The sequence below is a fragment of the Mesoplodon bidens genome (genome assembly GCF_964165515.1).
Source record: "Mesoplodon bidens genome assembly, chromosome: 18".
NCBI classification, from domain to species: Eukaryota; Metazoa; Chordata; class Mammalia; order Artiodactyla; family Ziphiidae; genus Mesoplodon; species Mesoplodon bidens.
This window is the reverse complement of record NC_138175.1, coordinates 40,562,654-40,572,981: the sequence shown is the minus strand read 5'-3', so window position 1 is coordinate 40,572,981 and position 10,328 is coordinate 40,562,654. Positions and strand designations below refer to the sequence as shown.

The 10,328-nt window shown below is 32.7% G+C and overlaps 1 protein-coding gene across 1 annotated transcript in view; it reads right to left on the bottom strand.

The window, feature by feature from the left end:
* Positions 1 to 1,842: 1,842 nt before the first annotated feature.
* URI1 (URI1 prefoldin like chaperone) overlaps positions 1,843 to 10,328 on the bottom strand; it is a 65,579-nt gene continuing 57,093 nt past the window's right edge. Inside the window, exons 7-11 of the mRNA XM_081216184.1 lie at positions 10,218 to 10,328; positions 8,567 to 8,903; positions 6,650 to 6,792; positions 5,633 to 5,882; positions 1,843 to 2,653 (exon numbers count right to left, since the gene is read on the bottom strand). The exon at positions 10,218 to 10,328 is cut by the window's right edge and continues 64 nt beyond it. Of these exons, the coding sequence (XP_081072310.1) occupies positions 2,471 to 2,653; positions 5,633 to 5,882; positions 6,650 to 6,792; positions 8,567 to 8,903; positions 10,218 to 10,328 (1,024 nt within the window). The 3' untranslated portion in view covers positions 1,843 to 2,470. The remainder of the gene's footprint in view (positions 2,654 to 5,632; positions 5,883 to 6,649; positions 6,793 to 8,566; positions 8,904 to 10,217) is intronic.

The following is a 10,328-nucleotide window of genomic DNA, read 5'->3' as shown; positions in this document are numbered from 1 at the left end:
AGATATTTAATTAACTACAAAGAAAAAGACAGTAACTTTACAGTGGAGAAACCTGGCAGACATCCCCTTAACCAAGTGATCAAGGTTAAAGTGATGCAGGTCGAAATTAAGGGCCTCCTGAAATGACTCACTAGAACACATCTCTGATCTGAACCTCTTGGTATTATCCATTTCTGTGGTAGTCTTGCCAAAAACGCAAAACCTCATTCTAATCATGTGTACTGGACAAACCCAAATTGAGGAACATCATACAAAATACCTGACCAGTACTCTTCAAAAATACCAAAGTCATGAAAGATAAGGAAAAACTGAAGAACTGCCAGTCATTGGAGACTAAGGAGCAGTAACAAATAAATGCAAGGTGGGATCCTATATAGGATCTTGGAACAGAAAAGAACACCTAGTAGAAAGTTGGTGAAATTCAAATAAGATCTATAGATTAGTTAACAGCATTGCACCAAAGTGAATTTCCTGGTTTTAATAATTGTGTTATGTTCATACAAGATGTTATAATTTTAGGAGAAGCTGGATGAGGGAATATATGGGAACTCTACTATTTTTTGCAATTTTTCTGTAGGTCTAAAATTAGTTAAAAATTGAAAGTTAAAAAAATTCAGTCTGTTCTGTTTACGATTTAAAAGAGAACACTTAAGACCAACTTCATTTTATCATATTGAATATTGAATTTAATATGAAAAATAAAGCTATAAGGTTAAGTTACAATTTGAAACTTTAAGACTGAAGCTATGAAGTGGGGCAACACTACTTCATTTGGTCTTCAGCAGAAAATCTAATACTTCTTTTTTCCTACTACCATCTTGTTCCATGAGGGAACATCTTATTTGCAAGAAGAAACATAAACTGCATAAACAACAACAGGCTCAAGATGAAGTTGAAGAACATGAGAAATTATTTAATGACAGTACTCTCGAAATTATATGTCTGTAAAGAACACCAGAATAATCCCACAGTGAAGTTTGTTTCTGGGGGAAAATCTAACACAGTTGGAGTTGGGGGCTCCTTTGTGTGTATGTGATTGTACTCTTGGTTGTTTTCTTTTTTGTGGGGGATTGGCTGAGAGAAAAAGTTTTTAACTAAAAATACATGCACAGTTGATCAAAATTTACTAAAGAACAAATCTTCTACATTTTTAGGCAATCTTTTAAAATCAGTCCTCTGTTCTGATCTGAATTAGCCATTAACTTGTGGGGATTCAGGCTCATCCCCTTATTATTAAAATACATATTCATAAAACTTTTACAGTTGTGCTGTTCTCGTTACAAATAGCTTCTACTTTTCTAGGACATAATTTCACTTTGTTTAAGCAAGAATTCATTAAAGAAGCTATAAATAACCTTTAAATATTTAGCCATGAACAGAGGCGGGTGGACTGGCCTTGATGGCTTATTTTAGTACTAATACAGAATGCTTTTTAAAAGCTACATTTTAGCATGCATCAAGCTAATGATTAACACTTGCAGTGTAATTTTCTACGTTAGAATAAATTTCTCTTAATTTTAAGGAGTTCTACCAAAAGTAAATATGTTTTTCAATCATTTACTACTAGGAAAGTAACCTTAAAGAACGAAAATGTTTGGGAGACTAAAACATACACTTTCTTATTTTAAAATTTTATTTATTTATCTATTTATTTATTTATTTTTATCATCTAGACAACCTTTCCTTCTCTCCCAAAATATAATGCCAGTTAAAACTGCACACACTAGGGAAGAACTGCCTATGGAATTGTAAGAATTCAAGGATCCATTGTGTGGTGCATGTAACATATATATGAATCAAAGACATTTCTATATTTGATTCTGAATCATAAAGTTCACAACATTTTAGAGACCAAGTTTCATAAAATTTTTACTTAAAAAAAATTTACAAAATACCATTCTTCCAATCAAAGAAACTTTCCCTTGGGTACATGCAGCTTTCTGTCTTAGAGATTACAGAATGACAGTCAAAGAGGGAGAGATTTTTTAAATAGCCACCTAGCTGCAAAACCTACAAGAAGTAGATTTTTTTAAAGTGCCTTTAAAATGCTAAAGCAAGTAATGTAATTGTTGAATCTATTTGAAATTTTAAAAGTTTCTTTAAAATGGTCCATATGGTATGCACAATATCACAGCTGGTACAAAACTGCCAGTATTTAGTTCAAAACACAAAAACAATGCATATGAACAGTATTCTTTGAAAAATAATTCAAAATGCTGCCACTACTTCATAAGGCAAACTTAAACAAGAGTGTTGACAGTATTCAGAGAATTAACAAAACAAGCTGAATATTAAAGTATTTAAATATTTACTTTCTTTTTAACACCATTGATAACAGTAAGAGAACTTGCTGTCAAATTAACTCAGGATGGCTTATTTCAAATTACATGTAACATATTTTGCTATATATATTCTAAACAATTTGCAAAACTAGGTTTTAGGATGTAAACTCCCATTTCCTAGGCAGGCCCTAGTTTTTCTGCTGCAACCTGGCAGCTTTGAACTTTGAAACCCTCTTTGTAGTTCCTTCTGATACTTCTGACAGAACCTCTTTTCGTTCTGGAATTGTGGGTAGCACAGGATGAGCCATGGCTGGGTGTGGTGTTAAGGAAGGTGACAAAAATTCTTTTTCTATTACAGTTCCAGAAAAAGCCTGGAAGACAAAAGTGAGATTATGATAATAAAATGCAAATAAGGTGCCCACAAAATCTTTATCCTGTATTTGCCAATTAGACATTTCTTTTCATTAGAAGTAAATTCATAAGATTTTTTTGATAGAACTATAACATCAAAATACAAATTGCTCATAGAAATCAAGTACCATTAAAATATACCTTAATTACATCACCAAATATAAGTAGATTTTTTAATAGTACACATGCAAGAAAACAAAAATGTAAAAAACATGTTCACATGGGATTTTTAAAAAATGGGTAAATAAAAGGTCCTCAGCTTTCATACATTCCATTTATATCCAGACCATGCTGTGAAAAATAATGTATTAAAATTAAGAATTCTATTAGGGTGTCAAACATCAGCTGATGAATGAGCTAGCCTATGGTGGCCATGCTGCCTGTGAGCCAAGAGCTTCGTTTCAGCAGCAGTGACATCTCTTAGGTGGTGTTCATTCATGCAATTATTTGAGTATTTTATTGCATCTTGCCTCATTTTTATTTGAGATCAGTGGAAACTGAAAATTGAAAGTGCTGGTGCTAGTGGAAGTATCAGCCTCAAATTTTCATACAATTAATTCAATGAGAGAAATCAAGGCACCACAAAAAATGATTCTTTAATTTCAACCAGATGTTTGCTGGACTTACTTTGGTCAACTGTATGTAATATACGTATGTAATGTATACAAAATGATGGAAATAAAACCAAAGATATGTCTTTCTATGTCTTTTTAGGTACAGATCTATAAGAATCAAGACGTTATTATTTTTTTCCCCAAGATTTCTAGTATTTGAAACCCCCTCACTTTCATTTTCTAAAGACTCATTACATACAAACTAAAATTTGACATGTAAACATGTATATTTAGCTTGACTTTGTCTACCAAGTGTACAAAATGACAATGTATCACTTGAATAGTTTAAAAAGCCAAGCTCCACCAGCTTGCCCCACCAAAGAAACAAAAAACAAAAATGCCCTGACCCTCCCACAGTACTCTGAGACCTTGGGTGGAGTCCAGCTCTTAAAAGAAATTCAAAGTCTACTTTTCTAAAAATTCTATTTTACCACGATGAGCACAGAGTCTTCTTATTATACTAAAAATGCTTTTGAAAAAGAGAATATTTTAACATTTAAAGATATCAAAAAAGATATCTTTCAAAGTACTTGCCATAATACCATGAACTATTTATTTTGATGTTAAAAAATTTATAGTATCTAGGTGCTAACTGTAACAGTTCAATACAAAATGCAAAGCTATTAAATAGGATGAAATGAAAGTAAGTTCCAGACTTGAGCTCTAGCTATACCACAATATATTAAGTCCTTACAAAAACCTAATTTTCAGATACTTAAAAACAGCAAAAGTCTACCACCTGTTTTTCTAACAGTAGGGAAGACTACTAAATAAGTTAAGATACTCTCCAGGTCAACTGAAATCATTATATTGGAAGAAGGGAAGGAGAATATTCTAATCATACATATTGCTCCTAATTACCAATGACCCCTTCATCCCCAGTTACCATTTAGTACAATCAGTACCACTTAGGGACTATTTAGCAAAAGCAACAGAAGTTCTACATATGTTTATTCATATACAAAGATATATATTTTTATATGTATTTGACTTATACGCAAATGGGTATATCAGTTTGATATGGGTATGAGTTCCCCAGTCTTCCTAATTTTTTTTTTTTTTTTTGCAGTATGCGGGCCTCTCACTGTTGTGGCCTCTCCCATTGCGGAGCACAGGCTCCAGATGCGCAGGCTCAGCGGCCATGGCTCACAGGCCCAGCCGCTCCGCTGCATGTGGGATCTTCCTGGACCGGGGCACGAACCCGTGTCCCCTGCATCGGCAGGCGGACCCTCAACCACTGCGCCACCAGGGAAGCCCCTAAATACTCCTTAAATTAAAAATCTAAAATACCCACCAAACATAAGAGTAAAAAAATATCAAGTCTGGGTATAATGGAAACCATAACATTCCTATTTTGGTATCTCCCAATACCCCTCCTTTCCCCACACACAAAACTATGTGCAACATGGTTGGTAAGAGTATATGTGTGTGCACTCATTTTGCTGAGGAGAGGATCTCCAGCTCTCACTAGATTGTAAAATGGTTCCACAATTCCAAAGAGTTAAAAATTTCACTGGCACGAGCCAAAACATAGAAGGACTATAGATAATTATCTGTCATGTATGTATTTTTTCTTTAACTCAACCAAAGCATTTAAAAGAGAAAAGTACAATCTGCTACTTGAACTAGCGTAAAATGACTATAAGTCTGATCTAGTGGAATTTATTTAAAATTAGCTGCTAAATAATTTTCTAGACATGGGACTTCCCTGGCAGTCCAGTGGTTAAGACTCCATGCTTCCACTGCATGGGGCACGGGTTCGAACCCTGGTCGGGTAACTAAGATTCCACATGCTGTGTGGTGCAGCCAAAAAAAAAAAAAAAAAATTCTAGCCAAAAATGAAATACATATGCTAATTAAGATACTTTAAAATTCCTATTTCACAGAAACAGAACTTCAAGAGTGGTAATACTTTCATTTTGAACTACTTTATTATAATACCTATATTGTGTTTGCTGGTGACCATTAATTTTTTATAAATTATTAATTATCAAAAAAGTACAAGCCTAGAATTAATTAATTATGATCTATGACTTTTGAGACTAAATGTATGTATGAACTAAAGAAGCTACAAGATAAACAATGCCATTACTCTGTTGATTAACTTCAATAAATAATTATATAAAATAACTTAAGAATAAGATTAATGATTTCCAGACCATACCTGGAAGATACAGCAGCTACAATATTTAAAAAATCTTCTCAACTCCAAAATGGGGAGAATGAATTGCATACCCCTTTGAAATGGAGCTACCACCACCTTTTTAACTCACAAAAATTGTCAAAGATACTATATAAAATAAAGAGTTAAAGATACACACATACCTCAGGTGTTACTGATAAAGGCAGAAGTTTCTTTTGATGATTTTCCTGTTGTTCCTCGTCCAAAATGCTCTCATTAGCATCACTACAAGTGGCCTCTTCATAGCTAATGCTCCTCAAGACTCCCCGTCTATCATCGAAGTCAGCAGCACTGCTTTCACTGGTATCACTGCAAACACTGTTCTCTCTACTGCGAGACTTCAGGATGGACTTACGAGGGACATATTCTCCATTCACGATATCAACAAAGACTCTATAATATCAAAAAATATATACTCTTTAGTTAACTCATAAAACTGAGGGCAAATTTATAAGGATTTTAAAAAATCTTTTCTAGAAATTAATCTGAAATGTTTTATTCAAACTTATCCAAAATTTTCACCATCACCGTAGTTTTGTAGCCTCGAATGACATATTTACATTACTTTTATTATTGCTTGGCCTAATAAAATACAGCCGTTTATTCTGGGTGACAACAGCATGATTTGCCGAAATTCTACATATATTTTAGACCTTCTCAGAAGTCATTTAGCAATTTTCACTATTTTACAAATAAGTGTCACGAAAACAGTAGGTATTTTCAAATGACAGCTTTCTCAACAATACAACAAAAATTGGAATAGCATACTTAACTTCGACTCTGTGGAAAGGTAAAGCACATGCCAAGCACTGTCATACTGTGATAGGAAAGTGCTGCCCCAGCACACTAGAAACACAAACTTTCATTCTAAAGTTAACATACAACATTTTTTGACTAGATTAGGAATGTTTTAAAAGCACTGGCAAAGAGGGGCAAAAGCAAAAAACCAAGCAACATTCCAATTGCTTTGAACTGAGAAGCTGTGGTGGGGCTCAGCAGCTTCTGTGAGAGCCTTTAAAACACTAAGCTAACTCTGTCAGAATACCTCACTTTTCAGTGAGAGCCTTCTGTGTTACAAGCAACCTTTTCCTGTATATACTCAGTTGCAAAAAATGAGAAGGGAAGAGCAGACTGCTCTGCTATCTGTGAGTACCACTCACCTGTAAATGTCAGCAGGAGTCCTGATCATAGGCAGCTCTTGGGGAGAATGACCACTGCCAGAGCTGTTCTTTCGCTTACGTTTGGCTTCTTCTTTCTTTTCACTGAATTTTAAAGTGGTATTTTTTCCAGTATTTATTCGTACCTAAAAATTTCACAGCAAAAAATTATGATCCTTTTGAGAAATCAAGGCCAAAACTAAAACCAATAAACTCTACAATTTAAGAAATAATAGTAATAGAGGCAGTTTACATTTTTTGACACTGAAATGATGTGCATTATCAGCTAAGGCTAACAAGTCCTTATCATACTTCTACAGTATTAAATTATACCTTAAGTGACCAATTCTAGTCATCAGTGACTTTATTATTATACAGAAAGCAAAATACATACAAACTAAATGCTAGATTATTATAAGCTTTCACATCACCCATTATTTTGATTTAAGTTTTTGGCTTAAATCATGCATTTCAAAACAAAGAGCACCAAAATAAATATTCAGTAAGAATATAAAATTTAAGTCATAAAAACAATATTAGATAATGCTTAACTACTTAGAATTTTTAAAATATCTCTAATTTTTAAAAACTTAAGGACCAGAAAATAAAAATCAACCCTGTTCAGGATTAATACATTATTCTTCTATCCCTACTCGGCATTTATACCATCTTTCCATATTAATGACTGCTATTCCCCATAACATTCCTGCAAATATTATTTATTCTTCCTGTTTTATCTAAATGAAAACTAATTTAAAGCCTGAAAAGAGAATCACAAATCAAACTTTTTTCCTGGCTAATAGGTCAATTTTTTCCAAAGAATTCCAAGATGCTCCTTTTAGTCTGAAGTATTAGAATATATATTTTAAAAAAACATATAAGTATTTCACTTCACATTAGAGCAGGGAAATCTTGACCTAAGAAATAGCAAGTATGTCTTAAACACTTTTCACTAAATAATTATCTCAGGCATTTAAGACTGCTACCACAGACCCTTACCTCTGATACAGGCAAACCCTGCAAGGGTACCTTGTTGTGGTACAAAAAAAAAAAAAAAAAAAAAAAGCACCAAACTGAGAAAAAGGAGTCCCTGTTTTATTACTAACTAGCTCTATGGTCTTCTAGGCCCTAAGTTTCCTTGAGAAAGACAAATTAGAAAGATGAAATTCCCGGTAGCTCCTTAAAGCAGTATTATGAGGCCAAGAGAGCAAGGGAATGAGTTTAAGGTCCTTCCTTCAGTGAGATCCAACCTGCTTTGATCTGGGATTTTAAAACTGGGTATTCTACAATAAGTATGGAGGGAACAAAAAGTCTTTTGATACTAAGAAAACTTAAAAACCTGTATTAGAAGATCTCTCTGTAGTAACCCCCAGCTCTAAAATACCAAAATTCTAAAATCATGATTACCACCCAGAGATGTTTATATTTAATTTGTGAGAAATGGAATTAATTTTTACTTCTTTCTAAATCTTTCCTTTTTTGCTCACGATGCTCCTATTCATTTTATGCCCACATAGAAACAACCTGATATAATTAAAAATTTAACTAATGCAAGTCACTTTCGTCTTAAATACACCAAAATGCCCAAATTAACTCTAGAATTCTTAAGAAAGCTTTCTGAATGAAGGACAGGTGGAGTTACAGTAGTTGTCCTCAAACTCATCTCCTTCCAGACCCCCAAATTTCAAATTCTATTGTGGCTTCAGAGAACAACGGACCAATACCAGCGAACTATCTAGACTTTTTTTTTCCTTTTTCTTTTTAGATAAATTGGTCAGAGAAAGAGGCAAAAGATGGTTTTCTTGTTTGGCACTATAAACAATATTAATCCCTGTTAATATTGTTCTTTTAAAGAATATCATAGATGATCTCTAATATTCAAATTATATGAAAGATTAGTAAATTTAAAAGTATACAAACCCTCTTAGGTTCGACAGTATGAGAAAAATATATTGTTGGTATAGAATTATCTTCAGCCCCTAAGATATCATGGTCATTTTCATTATCACCACCATCATCATCATCATCATCTTCTTCATCTTCATTATTGTGATAAGAATTTGAACCATTCACTGAACAGTTCCACTGACTATTCACTTGACCATTGAACAGTTCTGAATTTGTAACATTCTGATAACAATTGCTGGGAGTGAGAGAGTCCATTACTTGATTCATCATATTCACATTTATGTTCTGATCTTCCTTTTCCTCTTCAGAGGACGTATCTTCTCCATTTGCAATCACAGTATCAGGCTTACTAGAAAAAGAAAATTAACAAGATCAAACAGACACACTAGAATTTTACATATTCTAATTTGCACTTAAGTTCAAAGGGTAAAAACTAAGGTTTTGCATAAGGTATTTTAAAACTAGATTTCTAGGCTAATAAAATGTTTTGAAATGAATTAATAAAAAATAGTTTCTATGCTAATTCTATATGTTGTAGTTATTCAAACATAAGTAGAATACAGTAGATTTTTTTTTATCTTCGCAAGGAGGATATTGGCCATATACAATAAAATACCATACAAATAATACAATCATAAATTTGTAAGAAATCACAGAGAATATGTTATCTCTATTTAAAGACCAGAAACTACAACCACAGAACTATAACATATTCTTTTCTCTTTCTATAATCAAAATATTTTATAAGCATGTATTACTGTAATTTAAAAAAATAAAAGATTTCTACATATGTACATGATTTATACACATACATTTCTCATGCTTCATTCTACAAAGGATTTGAGGACCTTATAAAAATAACAAAACCCAAAATGCAATGAACTGAAATAACATCACGCAAAAGTAGAAAAAGAATCGTGACCAAGAAAATCATAAGATTAAAAACTGATTTACAAAAATTAAACAGTATCAGTTAATCAAAAAGATCTAGGTATAGGTGAAACGGTAGTGAAAAAAATATCCTTTGTGCTTCATGTCTTATTTTTCACAGTAACTAATTCTGCATATCATTTAAGCAAAATAATATAGGAACTTCTATAGTAACAGTTTTCATTGAGCACTCTGATAATTCTGAGTGAGTGCTAATATGTATTTCAAATGGCAATTTGGTAAAGTTTTTCATATCTAACTACTTGAGCAGATTACAAATTACCTGCTCAATAAGCAGAAGTTTGCAAAGGAAAGCAAGGATAAACATTTTACAGCAACAAACTTAAACTGAATACACATATTTCTTTTTAACAAGTCATTCAAACATACAGCATTATCTTGACTACAGTATAAAAACAAATCATTTAAAATATAATATATAAAGCATCCATAATTATTAAAAGTGAAGCATCTGGTATATCTTACTTTATTATACAAAATAGGGCTGAAACCTTACAATAAAAAATAGGAATATTGATTTTGTGTATTTCTGTACACACACATGCACTGGCATGTGCATGAACACATGGCCTTAAAAGAAAATATTCTAGAGAATATGTATTTTAGGGTGGTAGGGTTATTGATATATTAGTATAGCATGCTTTTCTGTATTTTCTTCCATCAGCACATATTTTATAAGGAAATGTGTGTAAGGTATTTTGTCATTAGGTACCTATCAATATCAACTTCACCCAGCAATTCTTCTTGTCTCTCTAATTCTTCAAGTCGATCCCACAGTTCCTTATCAGCAAGCAGATCCTTGGATTTTAGATCATTTGAGAAT